This window comes from Salminus brasiliensis, chromosome 8 (assembly GCF_030463535.1).
Source record: "Salminus brasiliensis chromosome 8, fSalBra1.hap2, whole genome shotgun sequence".
Classification (NCBI taxonomy): Eukaryota; Metazoa; Chordata; class Actinopteri; order Characiformes; family Bryconidae; genus Salminus; species Salminus brasiliensis.
In genome coordinates, this window is record NC_132885.1 from 616217 (window position 1) to 637195 (window position 20979).

The 20979-nt window shown below is 42.8% G+C and overlaps 1 protein-coding gene across 1 annotated transcript in view; it reads left to right on the forward strand.

Annotated features, from left to right (window-relative positions):
• Positions 1-18419, forward strand: part of znf804a (zinc finger protein 804A) — a 70808-nt gene extending 52389 nt beyond the window's left edge. The window contains exons 2-4 of the mRNA XM_072685343.1: positions 641-784; positions 10567-10697; positions 12793-18419. Of these exons, the coding sequence (XP_072541444.1) occupies positions 641-784; positions 10567-10697; positions 12793-15847 (3330 nt within the window). The 3' untranslated portion in view covers positions 15848-18419. The remainder of the gene's footprint in view (positions 1-640; positions 785-10566; positions 10698-12792) is intronic.
• Positions 18420-20979: the final 2560 nt, after the last annotated feature.

Consider the following 20979-nt stretch of genomic DNA (forward strand, 5'->3'; position numbering starts at 1 on the left):
GTTTTCCCGCAAACTCCAGACGTGCATTACATTTTTTGTGATTATTTTTCAGTAATTACCAAACTCCACTCTAATGAAGCTTTGCTTTGTGTGTATCAGAAACCCTGCTTTCTCCTCCCCTGATTCCTGCCTGTGTTACTGGTCCTGCACCTCTGTGGCTCATTAGTAAAATTAGGCACTGTCTCTGACTATTTGGCAGCTGCCCACGGCGCCCCCTAGTGACTGTATTAGTCAACCAGGTTATGTAACTGAAACAAGCTTTTTTTTGTTTATGAAAAACAAACCTGAACTTAACCTGGCTGGTTTAGCTGGGCCGACGGAGAGAACGCAGAACGCGTAGAAGTGTCTGGTTTGTTTGGTGTGTAAACATGTTGTGTTCTGATATCAAGGTCAGCAGATAAAGTATGTTATTTTATTTTCACTCCGCCTCCTCATTCCTCCAGTTGGCTTCCTCACGGGCCACTGAGTCACGGGCAGTGAAGAGCCTGTGTGTCTGACTCAATATCGCGTGCAGTGTGTGTGTGTATATATATATATATATATATATATATATATATATATATATATAACTCCACTGCACAGGTAGTGTTTCCCACAGCGCTTTATCTGATGGATGGGTGTGTTTTGCGGTGTGTTGCAGGATTATGCTGAGAAGGAGAAAACCTTGGCCAAAGCCCTGGAGGACCTCAAGGCCAACTTCTATTGTCAGCTATGTGACAAGCAGTACTACAAACACCAGGAATTCGACAACCACATCAACTCTTACGACCATGCGCACAAGCAGGTAACGCCACCATGGCTAACTCCCAGGGGCTGCAGACTGGGGAACTGCAGTGTGACCTGAAGGTCAAGACAAATACACACTTACAGCAGCCGTCGAACTGTTCAGACAACATCTGCTCACACAGGGCTTCCACTTATTTATTAAATGCATATCAGAACAGTAAAAATATCAATATGATATAATGATAAATGCTATATATGTGTAACCTATGAACCTGATATTTCGTACCACACCAACCAGTTTGTGCAATGTAGGTTCTTCCTATACACTGTAAAAATGTAAAGTCAGGTGAGTTTAATCTGATGTAGTATCTGATTACAGAGTGATTTTGAGTTAACTCAACTCAGTTCAGTCTAAAATTCTCCTTACTCATATTTTTACTTCTGCATCTCAGTTTGATCAACAGTCCACGCTGAGCTGATCCTCAAAAGCATCATCAGTAAATGAGTTGCAGCTGAAACTGATTCAATAGCGTTAAAGATGTTCAGTCTGTGGCTCCGCCCCCTCAGTCTGTTCACTGTTTATTCCCATCTTCAGGTTAGAGCGCACCCTACCCCATGACATGACGTACCAAGAGTTGGAGGCTTTTTCTGAGATTTGCACTGATGACCTCCTCAGACTTGCTGAGCAGCAGTTAGACTGTAGGGCCGGTCTAGAGCTGTGAAATTCCCCTCCATTAAAACAGTTCTGCGTAAATTTACCTTTCTGAGACTCAGAAATGTACACAGCTTCACAGCTTTAGAGAGGAGTGACTGTCTAACTGTGTCCTGCTTTCTTTTTTTATTGAGAGAATTTAGGAATATTGATGATGTTTTAAAATAAAAAAACATATTTATCAAGCTCAGGAGAACACCTGACATAACGTTAATCTGATGTGTAATAGTGACGGCAGATGACCTTATTTTCTTGGTTTCTTGATCTTAAGTGATCAAAATCAAATGTCAACCAAGTGTCACATCCCAGCGCTAAGATGGCATAAAATAGGCCAACCAACATTTAATTGTTGAGTTGAGAGTTAAGACGACCGAAACACGATGTCTGCTAAACCTTATAATGTTGACGTTCACAGAACGTGAAGTTCTAGCACTGTTAGACATTGATATGTTGTTGGACATGGTGTTAAGTGACAGAAATTCAACATCTTCTTAATGTTAGAGCATGAGGTCGACCCAGTGTTGGTGGTAGACGGATACGTGACTTCGTTTTCCAACCAAAATTCAATATTTGCTTACCGTTGGAGCTTGAGGTCAACCTGATATTGGTGTTTGATGGATATGTGACTTGTTTTGCAACCAATATTCAACATCTGCTTAACGTTAGAGAATGAGGTCAACCCAATGTTGGTGTTTGATGGATACGTGACTTCGTTTTCCAACCAAACTTAAACATTTGCTTAACGTTGGAGCTTGAGATGAACACAATGTTGGTGGTATTAATGGTAGATGGATATATGACCTTGTTTTTCAACCAAAATTCAACATCTAGTTAACGTTGGAGCTTGAGGTCAACCACAATGTTGTTTTGTGACAGATATGCAACTTTGATTTCCAACCAAAATTCGATGTTTGTGCAATGTTGGGTTTTGACATCAACTAGATTTTCTTTTAAATCAAATCATAACGTCTGTCTGATGTTAGAGTCCAGTGTCTTTCCGATGACAAATGGATGTCCGGTACCTTCCGAGTTCATTACGGTTCAGGGCAGAAGCTCTGGAGATGGAGATCTCATTTCAGGTGTCAGATCAGGACCCGGGCGGACCATCGGAGGCGGTTGTGATGTGCTGCTGTTGTTGATTGGTGGTGTTGTTGTTGCTCTCCCGGTCTGGCTGGTGTGTGAGTAAGTGTGTACTGATGCAGTCTAAGCTTTTCTGACCCGTTCTCAAGTGCTGCACATTTATAATGCTGAAATGTGGCTCGACTCGGCGGCGCCGTAATGAAAAGAGACTCCTCTCTGAGCCCCACGGCGAGAACATTTCTGTTTGAATGCGCTCGCTCCCGCCGGTAATGTAATTCACTCAGACATGTGGGTAATTCTATGCAGTGTGATTCAGAAAAATGTGACATGTTTAAAAAAACAACCCCCCCTCAAAAAAAGCCTCGTTTCAGAGGAAACCTTCAGAATAGATTCCACACACACACACACACACACACACTCAGCGAGAGCTGAGCGGGAGTGTGCGGAGTCACGGCGGAGTGTTTGTTTGGGCTCTGAAATACCACAGTAACCTTTAATACTCAGTTAAAGCTTTAATTCCAGTGTGTTTGATATCAGAGCTTGACCCCCACACACTGACTCACACACACACACTTCAGAAGCCCGGCCTGCTGTCAAGAACACACAAGCTGATCTGCAGACTCAAACACACTCCGCCTGCGACCGCACTATTGAACACCGCTACAGGAGTGAAACCAACGGATTATGCAGGAGGAATTAAGACCCCCGGGCACTGTCTCTCTCTCTCTCTTTCTCTCTCTCTCACACACTTCCATGCATAAGCTCCTCCTCATCTGCATTTCTGCAGGCAGCCCAGAGTCCGCGCCGCCGGCTAAGATTACACTATTCACAATCAGAACCAGTTTATTACACCAGCCCTTTCACACCCAGTGTGTTCTGCCCTGTACGAGTATACGTATATATACTCTATATATACACACATCATCACTGTCACGCCAAACACCTCGTATCTCCAAAACTGCAGCTTTACAGCAGGAGGAAAAACCTTCTGATCTTTCAATGGAAGTCAATATAAAATATTTTATTTTTAATAATTTTGGATCGTTTCTATTGGTCCGTTCATCAGGAAATTATGATACAGTCTAAAGAACAGCTGCAGATTCACTTTATGGAGAAAAGAGAGAAACAGCAGAAATGGAGATACCAGATTTTTGTGTGACAGTAACAATGAAGTTTACTGTGTATATATATATATATATATATATATATATATTGTGTCGTTTTTTGTGGTATTTATATATATTGGAAATCAAAGTCACATATTCATCAATAACCAACTAGCCCCAACGTTGTATCGATGTTGATTGAAAATAATTTGAACAGGGTGGTCGAATGTTTACATATAGATAGATATATTTATATATTTATTGAGCTATAATATATATATATATATATATATATATATATATATATATATATATATATATAATGTACATAAATACATTTAAAATGTATTTTATATGATTTATAAAAACATCAGAAAGGAATTACAGTGTATTACCAGATTAACACTTTACACTTTAATGTAATTTGGTCATTTCTAAAATATTTATTAAATGTTCAATTAATTATTGATTAAACTAGAATAGTTTCATGTAGTTAAGATCTACACTGTACAAATTAATATTGAATAAAGCAGAATTGTATTGAACATCAAACATATGGTCCTGTTCTGACAGCAACAATGTGCTGTATTATATTTACCTGCATGTTATATTCTATAATGTATATACATGTAATACACTCATCATGGACCACCATTCCGCCCCCCAAAAAAGAACAGCTCAGAGAAATCAATGACCTTGCTAATTAGTGACATCAAATCTTTAATAGAAACAAACAAGAACTTGATCAGAAATGTTAATTTTTGTTTTTTTTTGTTTCTGAAATCAGGGCTCAGTGATATTCTACAGAATTCTAGTTGAATATTTGCTCTTCTTGGCAGAACTGTAGAGTTTCATTAAATTAGTCTTTTCTAAAGCTTAATGTCAGCCTGATTTATCCACTCCACACCTCCTCTGATGGGTGCTTGGGGTCACTGCCTGTTTAAACTCCCAACTGTGTCCGGATTCAACCATCTAACTGATGGTTTGAGGTTCTGCTAAAGAACTCCGAGGTAGTCCTCCTTCTTCATTACTCCGTCCACTGTGTGTAGTGTAGCGGTTCCACTGGCAGCAGAACAGCCCCAGAGCATGATGCTCCCACCACCATGCTTAACAGTGGTCTGATTGCATCACCTCCAAACATCCTTGCCTCATCTGACCGTAAAACTCTCTTCCTGAAGGCCTGTTCTTTCTCCATGTGGTTCAGCTGTGAACCTGAGTCCAGGTGTGGATGTCTGGACGGGAGCCTCTCAGGCCATGGTGATGTATCACTCTCTGAACTGTAGACAGTGACACTGCGGTTCCAGCAGCTTCCAGTTCCAGTTGGAGGTCCTTGGTTGGTCCTGACCATCTAAACCAATTTTTGCACCACATTATTTTCCATAGAAATCATTGAAAGCTAATAATGGCCATGACCTTTATGTCCATGATGAGTGTGTACACTTCCCATAAGTACTGTAAAAGAGATGGATTATGTAGAAATTGTCCAAAAATATGTGGACACCCTGGGCTTCTGGGCTAAGTCATTAATACAAGCGAATTCTACTTTGAAAAAAGAGTGAGGTGTCCCCAAACCTTTGATTGGCAGAGTGAACAGGTATACAGGTGTGTGTGTGTGTGTGTGCTCCTGAGCAGCATTGTGTGTGTGTTTTTATTTGCTGAGGCAGCGCTGCTGTGTGTGTATGTCTGTGATGGATGAGGGTGAGGAACAGGAGCATCTCTCCTTCTCTGTCAGTGTGTGTGTGTGTGTGTGAGTGTGTGTGAGTGTGTGTGTGTGTGTGTGAATGTGTGTGAGTGTGTGTGTGTGTGTGAGTGTGTGTGTGTCTGGGGTAATGGAGTGCTGGACACCCAGGAACACTCTGCATGCTAACACTCAGACAGAACAATAGTGTGTCTCTGTCAACCGCCACTGCCAAACCAGACTGAACCCCCCACAGGTCGCTCGCCCGCTCACTATATATTAACCCGGAGGGGCTGCTTAGAATCCAACCCGTCAGAGTTAACATCCTGTACCAGCTCCACTTCAAACCATCATCCTGTATCAGCTCCACCTCAAATCATCATCCTGTATCAGCTCCACCTCAAATCATCATCCTGTATCAGCTCCACCTCAAATCATCATCCTGTATCAGCTCCACCTTAAACCATCACCCTGTACCAGCTCCACCTCAAACCATCATCCTGTATCAGCTCCACCTTAAACCATCACCCTGTACCAGCTCCACCTTAAACCATCATCCTGTACCAGCTCCACCTTAAACCATCATCCTGTACCAGCTCCACCTCAAATCATCATCCTGTATCAGCTCCACTTTAAATCATCATCCTGTACCAGCTCCACCTTAAACCATCATCCTGTATCAGCTCCACCTTAAACCATCATCCTGTATCAGCTCCACCTTAAATCATTATCCTGTATCAGCTCCACCTTAAATCATCTTCCTGTATGAGCTCCACCTTAAATCATCATCCGTTAGTGAGGTCAGGATGTTGGATAATCATCACCATCCCACCTCATCATCCCCAACTCCCCAACTCTTTCAAAAAGTTCTGCTCCACAGCTCCTCAATGCTGGGGGGCTTTATACCCCTCTAGCCCACGCCTGGCATTATTAGGCAGCATGGAGCCAATAGGGTCATGATGTTGATCTGCTCCAGAGAGTCCTATTCTATTGGCAGTACTTCTCTACAGGGACTAGACAAGCTGTGTGTGCATTTGCACATCTGTGTCAGCAATGAGTGCAGCTTAAAGTAGCTGAATGCATTCATTAGAAGACGTGTCCACAAACATTTGGACATGAGTGTTTCTGTGTATGTGTGTGTTCATGTACAGTAAGAGGATCAGCTACAGGGTTTGCGTCTGTCAGATCCGTCATATAAAGTGTGAATGAATTCCCATTGGTCCTCACCCTGCTGTCAGTCACTCTGCAGCTCCTCTCTTTATCACTAAACACGGGTGGTGCGGGCGTTAAAGCGGGGCTCCTCCATCCTGCTGGAAATGATGTAACCACTTCCTCTGGTGTGAAATACGGGTCAGCTGTATTAGCGGAGCTGCGCAGCTCTTCCCCTCCAGCGCTCACAATCAATGAACAGCAGCTCCTCCATTCACCTGGAGAGGCCTAAAAATACACCTGCACGCCCACCTGCACACTGTTACTGCACTGCTCAGCCTGGAACAGGGCGAGAGAGCCTGCCTACACACTGAGAGAGAGAGAGAAAAGCAGAGAGAGAGAGAGAAAAGCAGAGAGAGAGAGAGAGAGAGAGAGAGAAAAGCAGAGAGAGAGAGAGAGAGAGAGAGAGAGAGAGAGAGAAAAGCAGAGAGAGAGAGAGAGAGAGTGCTGAGTGGAGTTGAATGGAGTTGAATTGAATGGAGTTGAGTGGAGTTGAATTGAATTGAGTTGAGTGGAGTTGAATTGAGTTGAGTGGAGTTGAATTGAATTGAGTGGAGTTGAATTGAATTGAGTGGAGTTGAATTGGGTTGAGTGGAGTTGAATTGAGTGGAGTTGAATTGAATTGAGTGGAGTTGAATGGAGTTGAGTGGAGTTGAATTGAGTTGAGTTGAGTGGAGTTGAATTGAGTTGAGTGGAGTTGAATTGAATTGAGTTGAATTGAGTTGAGTGGAGTTGAATTGAGTTGAGTGGAGTTGAATTGAATTGAGTGGAGTTGAATGGAGTTGAGTGGAGTTGAATTGAGTTGAGTTGAGTGGAGTGGAGTTGAATTGAGTTGAGTGGAGTTGAATTGAGTTGAGTGGAGTTGAGTGGAGTTTAATTGAGTTGAGTGGAGTTGAATTGAATTGAGTTGAGTGGAGTTGAATTGAGTTGAGTGGAGTTGAATTGAGTTGAGTGGAGTTGAATTGAATTGAGTGGAGTTGAATGGAGTTGAGTGGAGTTGAATTGAGTTGAGTTGAGTGGAGTTGAATTGAGTTGAGTGGAGTTGAATTGAGTTGAGTGGAGTTGAATTGAATTGAATTGAATTGAGTGGAGTTGAATGGAGTTGAATTGAGTTGAGTGGAGTTGAATTGAGTTGAGTGGAGTTGAATTGAATTGAGTGGAGTTGAATGGAGTTGAGTGGAGTTGAATTGAGTTGAGTTGAGTGGAGTTGAATTGAGTTGAGTGGAGTTTAATTGAGTTGAGTGGAGTTTACTTGAGTTGAGTGGAGTTGAATTGAATTGAGTGGAGTTGAGTTGAGTTGAGTTGAGTGGAGTTGAGTGGAGTTTAATTGAGTTGAGTGGAGTTTAATTGAGTTGAGTGGAATTGAGTGGAGTTTAATTGAGTTGAGTGGAGTTGAATTGAATTGAGTGGAGTTGAATGGAGTTGAGTGGAGTTTAATTGAGTTGAGTGGAGTTGAATTGAGTTGAGTGAAGTTGAGTTGAATTGAGTTGAGTTGAGTGGAGTTGAATTGAGTGGAGTTGAGTGGAGTTGAATGGAGTTGAGTGGAGTTGAGCTGAGTGGAGCTGCTGAGAGTCTCACAGTGGAGCTGCTGAGCTATTTATACTCCTAACTGTTACTATCATAACACACACCAACACCCTAAAGGAAACACACCTCACACACTCCCGGCAGTCTGTCTCGCTTCCCGGAGCGGCCGGGAGCCGTCATCCGCCTCTGAGCCAAAACATTAAATATTAACTCATAATTGAACGAGAGCTTTTAAGAGGAGTAATTGGACGTGATGGAGATGGCAGAGCGACGGGGCTCAGAGTGTTTCACTGCTCTAAGAGAGCGTCCCTTAAACACACACACACACACACACACACACAAATATTCATTTCATACAGGCTTTATATGTGTGTGTGTGTGTGTGTGTGTGTGTTGTTTATTCTGTACTTTACAATGGAATATAACATTTCAATGTAAATGTGTTATTGTGGAGCGTTTCTATTGGTCCGTTCATCAGGAAATTCTGATCCAGCATAAAGATCAGCTGCAGAGTCTCATTCTGGAGAAAAGAGAGAAACACAAACAGCAAAATATGACACTGTAAATTTATTCATACAGCGCATTTACATACAGCATAAACTGATCAAAGTGCCTGATCAGAGAGGTAAGATTTATGTCCAAAAGTTTATGGACACCTCTGCTAATGAAGGCATTCAGCTACTTTAAGCTGCACCCATTGCTGACACAGATGTGCAAATGCACACACAGCTTGTCTAGTCCCTGTAGAGAAGAAGTACTTCCAATAGAATAGGACCCTCTGGAGCAGATCAACATCATGACCCTATTGGCTCCATGCTGCCTAATAATGCCAGGCGTGGGCTAGAGGGGTATAAAGCCCCCCAGCTCCATCCAGTACTTTTGGGATGAGTTGAGGATGATGAGGTGGGGTGGTGATCATCATACAACATCCTGACCTCACTAAAGGTCTTATGGCTGAATGTAATCAAATCCTCACAGCAATGTTCCTCAAAAATCTAGTAGGAATTACCAGTACTTTTGTCTATATAGTGTCTGTATAAGTGCATTAGACTATATATATATATATATATTTCTATAAATATTTATTGTGTATGATAAAAATGAAATGTTATTATATAAGTACTGCATGTGTATGAATCTAACGCTGCTGAGAATCGATATGAAGCAACACACACACACACACACACACACACACACACAGACAGGAGTTTGCATTCAGGGCACAAAGTCTTTCATAGCAGGAAGCAAATGCAAATGAGTATCAGTGAGTCTTATCTAAAATAAATAGGACAATTTCATGCAGTTTAGCGACCTCATCCACAGCTACTTTTCATTTGCGCTGAAAATGGGTTTGATGAAGCGGAACATTGGCGTGCAAACACCTTTATTACCTTCCACAGTCCTGAAGAGATTTTTAATCTTTTCTTTCTCTGTCTCTGCGCTGCATTCCTCAACAGCTGATACACACTGATACGCTGAGGCCTCATAAAGCCCTGCGTGTTAGAGCAGGGGATTCGCCCTCTCGCGCTGGATTATTATTATTCAAATAGCTTCTGAGGCTCCCGCTCTCCGCCAGCCGTGCAGATGGAGAGATATGTGAATGGAAGCGGAGCTCTTTGTGTTTTTCTACATTTTCAGGACAAAAGTGTTCCAACTTTATAGAGAATCCGAGAAAAACAGCTCTAACACACCGTATCAACCCGGCCGTCCTGACTGTAGAACGTAGAAATTTTAACAAAATGACCTTTTTTTCAAACTGAAATAAAAAAAGAAATTTATGTTTATTTCTTTTAGTGCCTGAGGGTTAGATTAGGGTTAGACTGGTATATTGACACACAAATATATGATATTCTTACATATCATCACTGTCACACAAAAACCTTGTATCTCAATATCTACATTTTTCACTTTTCTCTATAATGTGAATCTGCAGTTGTTCTTTATACTGTATCAGAATTTCATAATGAATGGACCAATAGAAACGCTCCAAAATGACCTGAATAAAAGCTTTTACGTTAAAGTTCAGAAGGTTTTTCCTCTACATGTAAAGCTGCTGATCTGGAGATACAGGGTTTTTATACATATGTATGATACATACATATGTATACATACAATCTACAGGATGTTATTTTTACATATGGGTGCTTATCACATACACAATATGTCACTGTTACATATGCATACATAATTACATGTGTATTATACGTATGAAAATATTATTATGACATATAAGTGCTTGCATATATATATTTTGCCTATACTTTTTCTCAACAACGACAATATATACATATATAATATATGCTTATACTATATTAATATTTATTATATTAAGTACTTACCTATATGTACTACATACAGGATATTTATAATTATACATAGGTACCTACATATTTCTATATGAATGTAATATTGCTTTGTCTAATTACTTACATATTTATAAACATTATGAGACTTACGGTATGTATAAACACACAAACTGAAAATGTATAAACACATATGTGTGTGTGTGTGTGTGTGTGTGTCTGCAGAGGCTGAAGGAGCTGAAGCAGAGGGAGTTTGCTCGTAACGTGGCCTCTAAGTCCCGGAAGGATGAGCGGAAGCAGGAGAGAGCTCTGCGACGGCTGCATGAACTGGCAGAGCAGCGCAGAGAGGTTCAGTGGTAGGACACCTTCTGTTACCTGCATCCATACACACACTCTCAGCGTCCGCTGGACAGCAACCGAAGAAAACTGCCTGTAGTTAATCTTAAAAACAAGTGCATCATTTTCATTGATTTAAATAATTATTACATTATATATAAATAATAACAATAACAACAATATATAATACAGATAATGAATGTAAATATGTTATTCTATAAATGAGAACGCAAAATCAGATACATGTATTTTGCCCTCTGCTGGATTATCAGTGCACTGCACACACCAGAAAAATACATACAGATTTTACTAAGTTTAAAATTTGAAACTTGAGGGAAGTTTTAAAGGCAGCTCAGAGTATAAGGGGTTAAACAGGTTTGTGCTCTATATATTTTAGTGAGAAATTAAGTCCTGATATATCAAATATGATGCAAAATTAAAGTGATGTATTCAAAGTGTTATTTCATTTCTTCTTGAATCAGAAGCTCAAATAAACTCCAAACACTCGGTTTTACATCATTCTAATTTTGAGGAAATTACTTGATGGTTCAGGCTGATGGTTTAACCTGCCTATTCATTAGAACTCCGCTCTGTTTCCTGCACAGAGAGACTGCTTTTGATTTCACAGTTTTATGAATGTGAGCCAGGGGTCATTGTGTCTACAGCAAGGGTGTCCAATCCTTTCCAAAAAGAGCCGGTTTGGCTGCAGATCTTCATTAGAACCAAGCAGGAGCTCGCCTCCATCCACTTGTTTCCTCAGCTGGTCTCTTCTTCAAACAGCTGATCAGGATCATTTACATTTCCAGCATTTAGCAGAAGCTCTTCTCCAAAGCGACTTACAGCAGAGCTTCACTGTTTACTGAGGAAGAACCTCAGCTATTTTAAATAGACTAAAATTCAGAGCTCCTCTAATCTTAGACTCTACTCAACACAAGACAATATGGAGACCATAGTACTCTAGATCAGGGGCTCCCGCTCTGTAGGAGTGAAACCATCCCTTTGTAGATAAGTCTGGATAGCCCTGGTTACAGAACCAACACAGACATGTTTTATCCAGACAACCAGTGAAGCTACGGGTTAATAAGTCTAAAGGGCAGGAAATCTGTTTCTTTGAGTTCTATAGTTTTTTTTTTACCAACACTGGAGGCTAATGTAGACATAAATATGCTGAGAACCAAAGCCTCCTCATAAAGCACTGTTAAATATATAATATAATAGTCTCTGAGACGACATTTTGGTGTGATGTAGTTTTAGAGTGCGTTTGTGAGGCCAAAGTGCAACATGGGCAGAAGGCCAGAAATGACAGAATGATATATAAATGAAAAAGGAGGCACTTAGAATTGCAGTCAGTAAGTGTAGAGTATGTAAGTGTATTTTAGGGTGTTCTATTAATTATGTAAATATTTTTTTTCTATGAGGATTGAGGAGTTAGACACTCTTTTACTGATTACTAATTATGTAAAGCTGCTTTGTGACGACAGCAGTTGTAAAAGGCTATACAAATAAATTTGACTTGACTTGACTTAAAGTACCCTAAAAACATTTGGACATATTTTGGAATTCCACTTACATAATACATAATACATGATAAGTTATTATATGTTACTTTATTTAGTGTATAACTCTCACATATCACATTCTTATTAAATCAAATACAGTAAATATTGTAGAATTCATACTGGAAACAATTTATAGAGGATACTGAATAATTCATAGTAGGCAATAATTCAATTATTGTAGATGTTGGACAATTCATAGTAGATACTTAATCATTTGCTGTGAATGTTGAATAAATTGTGGTGGATACTGGACAATTCAGAGTGGATGCTAAATAATTCATAGTGGATGCGGACTTATTCTGAGAGGATACTGAATTTGTCATAACATAAATAAATGTGCTTGCAGGGGCTGATGTAATTCTGCAAAAAACAACTATTTTGTTTTAGTCATTTGATTTTTTTCAAATCTTTTCTAAATCTAAAACAGTCCTTAAGTGCTGAAGCTCCCCGCTGTGTGTTTGAGGTGGTAGGATCTGCACTCAGGCGGTATATTTCATATCTGTGTTCAACAATGTTTTTCTCTTCTTTTCTTCTCTGCTTCTCCTTTATGCTGCAGTGCCCCAGGGAGCGGCCCTATGTTCAAATCCACCACGGTAGCAGTGGAAGGCAGCTTCAGGGATCCACAAGAGGAGAACCAGAGCACTGGAGGGCAGGAACCTGGAGCCCAGAACCAACTGAGTGGCTGCAAACAGACCACGTGGGCATATGGTGGAAAAACGGTCAAGAAGCAAGCGCTCCGGCGCAAAATAGCCTTCTCCTTTTCCTTTCCAAAGAAAGCTTCACTGAAGCTGGAGTCTTCAGCTGCCGTGTTCTGTGAGGCTTTGGAGGAGGGAACGGTGGAACGAAGCAGCAGGATCCAGGTGCCGTTTGTGGAGCTCGACCTACCTGACTCCCAGGCCGAGGAGAAACAGGTGTACTGTAAGGAAACACTTTGTTGCACTGCAGAAAGCAGTAACGCAGGCAGTCGGGGGTCCCCGGAACAGCCTGCCGGAGTGGATGGCCTCCAGCATGTCGCCTCAGACTTGTGTGCATTCCTAGTTTACTCCGAGGACACAAGCATGTCTCCTATTACCAGCTTACCCAGCAACTCTGAGACCGCTCTGGACTCTGAGGGGCAGACAGAGCACGCGATGGCTGAGAATAAAACAGAGTGTGGTCAGGAGACTAGCAGCGAAAGCAAGGAGAAGCACTTATCGATGAATGACCCTCCAGTGAAGACCTCCTCTGATGTGCCACCTGAAAACAATTCCTTTCAAAGTCAAAGAAAAGAGGAGGAAGCGGCTACTGCGAAACCCCCCAGCCCTTTCTCCAAGCCGAGTCAGCCTTTTTTCTCTGTTCTTGGCAGGGACGGTAAAACCATCTTCCAGTGGCCTTCCGAGATGGTTTCCTTTACCAGAACGGAGCCGTCCCTGTCCTTCAGTTGCAACCCGCTTCATTTCGACTTTAGAGCGTCGCAGATCAGAAGGTGCCCCGATGCGCAGGAGGGGGCCGAACCCAAAATCGACGAGGAATCCTATTCCGGCAGCTCAGCCAGCAGTGCGCAGAAATCCTCCTGCTCGGAAAGACACGCCGAGGAGGCCTCATGTGGCCATGGGGCAGAGAGCAAGGTCAGAAAGTGCCATCAGTATTCCGGCGATACAGAGAGCAGTGCAAGAGTGAAAGTGCACAGCAGATGCAGGCATTCCAAAGATTGGCCTCACGCTGGCAAGAGAGCGGAGGACAAATTGCGGGCTAGAGATCGACGCCATTACAGGAGCCAGCACAAAAAGAGACACAAACGGCATCACAAGAGAAGAAGGAGAAGGAGGGAGGAGGACGGCGGCGAGAGGCAGAGTGAGAGCGGCGTGGAGAAATGCGCAAAATCCCACAGACGAGCAGAGAGCCGGGAAGAGCTTGATAGCCAATTTAGAGGCGCCACTTCACAGCAAGCGCAGCCATTAGAGAAGTCAAAGCAATCAGCTCCAAATCAGGGTGAGAACAACAGCATCGCTCCTGCGGAGCAGAGGGAGGAGGCGGGCAGGATAAACGGCTCTGCGGGAGGCTACGATGAACCTCGGGCCTGCAGTGAAAAGGTGCTGGGAAACTGCAGCGGGACGGCAGGGGAGGCAGACATAACAGGACGCGGCTCAAGCTGCCTCAACACACCTCCCTCTGAGAGAGAAGCCTCAGATCACAGCAGCCTGGGGCTGGAGGCTCCAGACTCTGCAGAGCGAGGCATTGAGGATCTGCGCGAAGGAAAGATGCCAAAGAAACGACACAGCGAGGACGAGGATGAGGACGAGCTCTGGATTTGCTGCGGACCCCCGACAGAAGACAACAGCGGCAAAGAAGGCTCGGACATCTCCTGCCCAAAACATGCAAGAAAAAGACAGAAGCTGTCTGATGATGCTCCCCAGTCCTCACACCTTGCACATGAACATCCTGTCGCTGAAAGCACCGCTTCCAATATGGAGGGCCAGGCCTCCGTGCAGGAGTCAGCGGTGAATGATTTAAAAGCAGTGTGTGACAGCTCCAATGGGCCAGACCAAATCTCATACAGTATTGATGACTTAGAGAGTGGTGCGGTTGATTGTCAGATACTGACTTCCATTAGCGGCGCCCCAGGTCAAACAGCCGTGGATAACAGCTGCTGCCAGCCAAACTCGAACCCTTCCCCCGCTCAGATCAATGCTCAGAGCGGAAAGGGCACTCATGCCCTACCTGCGGGAGACTCTGAGCCTGCAGAGATCCTGACAGACACAAAGCAGCTCTCTAAGATCCTGTCCAGAGCAGAGCGGGGCTCCGTAAAGGATTGCGAAACGTGTGCCGCGGCAGCTCAGGTTTGTCTGCTGAATGTGAGAGAGATCGTTCCGCAGAGGGCAGAGAAGACCAGTCACGATAAATCGTGTCAGCACAGCCCACAGCCGCTGCAGCTGCCGAGATTTCACCTGCCGGAGAGCGAGCAGCTCAGCCTGAAGGGTCTGCTGGACGTGAGAGAAATTGGCCTGCGAAGGGCAGAGAAAGAGAAAGTCGGTCATGATAAATCGTGTCAGCACAACCCACAGATGCAGAGGTTCCACCTTCCAGAGGAGGAGGGCTTGTGCCTCGGCAGGACCCAGTTCCACGCCACTCCGTGTTTCCAGGCCCACACCGAAAGCATGGAACGGCACTGCCTCCTGCAAGCCCATGCGCATAGACAGGTTTTGCACCAGCAGGTGTTTCCCACCAAGCTAAAACCAGTTTTGCCCAGAGCTTCACTCCAAGTCTCCAGTCCCATCCTGCACCCGGTCCACATGCCCTCCACGGTCCCCTCTGGATCCATCACGATCCGCCACACCATCCTTCAGCACCATGCCACTTTCCTTCCCCCACAGCCTCCCCCGATCTTCCCTCAGGTAGTTCCAGTGACCCGTCTCCCCCTGCCACCCGAAATCTGCCCACCCGCTGCCACGCCTGCCTTCGTCACACCCTCCCAGGTGTCTGTGGTGGGTCCGCCCACTCTCCACCCAACGGCTGTGACGTTTCACGCCCTGCCACGTCCGACCGCTGTCTTTCCGCCGATCCTCCATCGACCCTTCACGCCCGTTTTGCCGCCCCACCCTGCTGTGATCCCCCTGCAGCCTCTCTTCTAGATGCAGCAGAACATTATTGGTTCTCTCATGGACAGAAATTAGAAGCATTTAACAGGAAACAGGGGGAAAAATAACGTTGGGTTTCTCAGAAAGCCAGAAAGGGATTTAGCTTTATTATTCATGGACTATTTTTTTTTTCCTTAAGTGGAAAAATCCGAGTGTAGTCCAAGACTAGGCTTAATCCCTCTCTGGGAATCCGGCCCAGAATGTAAAAAAAAAAAAAGGAAAAAAATTCCAGAGCGAAAACTCTGAATTTATAAAAGTAATTATAGCGAAGTAATTCATCCATTGGTTCTCATTTTTCTGTTTTAATTCCCTGCATCATTTCTAATCTCTTCTCACAAAGCAAAGTACAAGTCCAACATTACAGCGCTCGAAGGCTTCTGACATTGACGAGGAAAACAGGCAACAAACAAGTGGACTGTTTGTACCTTAGGGGGGAAAATAGCTGTATGGCATTTTCTTAGCAAATGTGTTTCACAGATAAGACGTCTCAGCCATTAGGGGCTGCTTTTATCAGAATAAATGAGCAAATCCCTGTTTTAATCTGTCAGGTAGACGAGCAACTAATCCAACAGGATTTATTTTTAACCTTGAGCCATGACTCTGCATCAGAAACGATCAGGAAGGCATTGTATGTGAGTGTGTATTAGAGTGTTTAGCGAGTTGAAGTTGCCATTTAAATGTCGTTGTACGCCACGTCTTACAGCGTTCTCACCGGAACGGCTGACATGACTCCCTCTGCGGCACCACTGTGGAGTTTAGAGCCCACCCACAGGCCGCGTTCTGCTCTTATGTACAGTTTGCTCATCATGCGGCAAAGCTCGAAATTAGCTCAGTGATCATGGCAACCATCAGGTAGTCTGGACTGTTTGCAGGTGTGTGTGTATGTGTGTGTGTGTAGGATTCAGCTGTAACAGCAGCGAAGCGGCCATTTGCGTACTTGTTTAAAACGGCGAATGCAAAAATGCATGTTGTCTTTGTTCCGTCTGTTTTTCATGAAACTGTGTCGGCGAAGCTCGCGCTGACCCCAGTGCGGCAGTGCTCAGTGAGGCAGATCCTGTTTGGACTCCAGTGTGTGCTTAATGCAGCCTGATGCATATTTAACTAACACTGACCTCAGCTGCAGCTCGTTGGGTTTCACGATGAAGCGTGAAAAACACATGTGATCGCTTTGGCTCTGATTCTGAAGACTTTCTGTATGTAGGACGTCGGAGTCCGGACCTTAGAGATTCATCCAGACGTGGCAAATTAAAAGGAACCAGACTTACGTGGACATTACCATCGCCATGGCCGCGTTCTTAATGTGCATAACCATCGAGCGCCATCTCTTTTGTCTCCTTCAGCCTCACTGTAAAGGCCAGGATAGCATCCCGTACCCGAATTTCATTGATGTATTAACTGCAGCTCTGTCTCTGAATGATTTATACCTCTCCAGGGCTGGATATCAGCCATCCCAGCTTCAGAATGAACCCACTGATGCAGTACAACAAAACGATACAAGCGAGTGAGCTCCCGTCGCTCTGTATCTTCCATGTCGTATCAAGAATATTTACGTAGTGTGCAGAGCCGTAATAATAACCACTGGGATATCAGAGATAAGAGCCCATGTTTTTCTTCTTTTTATTTTTTTCTTCTAGTGCATATTGCATTAACGGATCATGTTTCTCCGTCTTGCATCAGATCCAAAATATTTCTGATTCCTTCGCTCGCCCAGGCCGCCGGAATAGTCAGAAGAGTTAGTCGAGGAGCTTAATAGCCAGTTTAGTGGCAGCTCCGCTACTGATGTTAGGTAGTTAGTTCTATATACAGCTCATGTAAGCAAACGCAGGCTGATTGGAGAGCAGGGCAGTTTGGGCATTATGGAGCCTAACATGAATTAAAGTCGTCAGAGCTGATGTAATTCATTCCTTTCCAGTCGATGCCTTTCCTTTCCTCCTGAGGAAGATAATGACCCTATTATACTGCGATCTGGAATCACTTTAAGGGCCAAATTGATTGAAGAACTAATAAAAAAGCCAGATTTATTCAGAGATGTTAAGTGCAGAGATTCTGTCGGGTAGCCTCAGTAAAGGTAGTGTTAAATAAAGAAAAAAAGAGAAGCAGAAAAAGATCTATCCGTTAATTTCCCATTTAGGAAAAGTGATTTTAGCTCGTCTGCTCCTTTTCTTTTCCTTTTTTTCCCCTCTCCCCGGGTCCTGGGGGCTTTGGAAATCATTCTCTTAGTAAAGTGTGACTGTGTAAGTGTACTGTTAGAGACCCAGCAGGCTCCTCTCTCATTCAACACCATGTGTGCGATCCCAACTGTACTGAAAATTGTGTATATGCACAATGTATTTTTTTCAGCAGTTAAAAATCCAATTGCTTAAGACTATGTACATGTTGTAAAAAACTAAATAAGCTTTATAATTCATGTAATATTTAATGTACATGTAAATACGTTCCTGTTTTTAATCGTGCAAGGTACCTAGTATGTATGAAAATATTTAGATAAGACAAAGCAACTATGTTTTTTACGCCACTTTGCCAAATGAATGATGTTGGAGTAATATCTAATAAAATAGAGAAATGAGTCGCGTGCTGGTGTCACTGGTGTCTGGGGATGTTGACTTTGCTGCACATGAACACTGAGGTGTCTGAATGGGGTTAAAGCAGCAGCAGAACAGAGCTGAATACTACATCTTTCCTCCGGAGAGCGAGGCGACCATTCTCTCGGCACTATCGGCTTTGACATGATGAAACGACACGTACACGCCAGATTTACCAGACCAGCTCAATGCCGATATCACTTTTCAATTTCCTCGCTTCACGGAGCAGCTCTTTCCCCTAAAGCGATAGTTCAGCCACCCTCTTTACCTCACATGCAGTCAAACAGCCAACACATGTTTGTGGCTGAGGGTAACGCAGCTAACAGTTTATTACAGTATGCAAACTAGCGCAGTGCTAACTGCAGGCCCGATCGTCACACGCTCTCCTATTATTCAGTATTCACTATCAATTTTTCAGCATCTACTATTATAATTATGCAATATCCCAAATTAATTCTTCAGTATTTACTATTCATTTCTAGGTATCCACTGTGAATTATTCAATATCTACTTTCAGTTATTCAGTATCCAGTATGAATTACTCAGTATCCACTGTCAATTATTATGTATCCACTACAAATTATTTAATATCTTTTTTTGAATGATTCAGTATCAACTATAAATTATTCAGCATCCAGTATGAATTCTTCAACATTTACTATTACTTTTTCAGTATTCACTATGAATTATTAAGTGTCCACTATGCATTATTCAATATCTACTATAAATTATTTAGTATCTACTATGAATTATTCAGCATCTACTATCAACTATTTAGTATCCACTATGAATCATTCAGCATCTACTATCAATTATTTAGTATCCACTATGAATTATTCAGCATCCAGTATGTATTACTCAACATGCAGTATAAATAATTAATTATCCACAATGAATGATTTCATATATTTTTAATTATTTAGTAGCTACTATGAATCATTCAGTATCCAGTATGAATTATTTAGCATCCAGCATGCATTATTCAGTATCCACTATGAATCATTAAGCATCCAGTATGTATTACTCAACATGCACTATGAATTAATTATCTACAATAAATGATTTGATATCTTTGTTTATTATTCAGTATCCACTATGAATTATTTAGCATGCACTATGAATGACTCAGTATCCAGTATGACTTGCTAACTTGTGTTCTCCTGAAGGCCTCGTCATTTTGCCTAAACCATCACACACTCTTAACCTCCTATAGGCTTGCACTGTGGGACCCACTGTTATCTAGAACGTGAGCTGAGGACAGTATGAGCTGTACTGATGCGTCTGTACTCGAGGTGTAACCCAATGCCATTATCTGTTCCTGCTCAAAATATTTGGATTTTGGGTTTGAAGCACCACTGAAAAATATGCTAGACTTAGCATTTGCTAGGCTATGCATGCTAACTGTAATGCATAAGCTTCCATTACTTGTTAGCCACATTAGCCAGACCCCAAAACATGTCCCTGGTGAGTGACTGCATGTGTGATGAGGAGGGGAACCGTGTAAATGAGATGTGTGGCTGAACTATGGCTTTAAGAGAACAGACACAGCATCGCAGGCTGTGCGGCGTACATTAGCTCACATGCTAATGCTACATTCCTGCAGCCATTCAGAGACGGGACCTCCAGCTTTGTGTGTCATTAAGACTGTAGCGGTTCTCCCTGCGCTAGGATCGGAAGGTGGTGTCACTGAGCCTCGTCTAAGGGAGTGTGTGTGATTCACACAGAGACTCCACCACTCTTTGTAGTATTACTCATAGTGTGTGAGTCATAACCCCAGACCAGCGCCCCCCGGTGTTTCTGCATGTCCCTGGAACGGATCTGTCCCCCTCCCTCCACCGGCCGCAAACATGTCCTTCCTGCTGTCCGCCCTGCTGCTCTGGACACGCAGAAACAAACATGGCTCAGTAGCAGCTTCCCCTGGACCGGGCCAACTGCAGGTCGGCCGCCTGGCTCCGATTTCTTAAAGGAGTAGATGAAAATCACCCGGCTTTCCACCTCACTCCCGATGTTACACTGGAGTGACCAGGCTAACGTGGACAGAAGGAAAGGTTTCAGGCTGATGCTGCTACTGTTCCATACTTTACTCCATGTTCTAGATAACAGTGTGTCAGGAACCACATAATGAAGTGTATCAGAGATCACTGAACACCTCCACACGCTTTGAGGAGAGTGTGTGATGATTTAGAGAAATAAAGAGACGTTCAGGTGAAAGCAGAAAAGACAAAGATGACCGATAAACTAATTAATAAGTATATATTCATACTGCATACTGAATAATTAGTAATAGATTCTGAACATTTTATAGTAGGTACTGAATCATTCATGAATACTTACATTCACAGAGGACACTGAATCATTTATAATAGATACTGAATCATTTATAGTGGATACTAAATAATAATTAGTAGATACTAAATAAATTCATATTAGGTGCTGAGTAATTTAAAGTGCAGGCTAAAATAAATATAATAGATTAAATTATTTTAAAATAGATACTGAAAACATCAGAGCAGATATTAAATTATTCACAGTAGATAAATAATT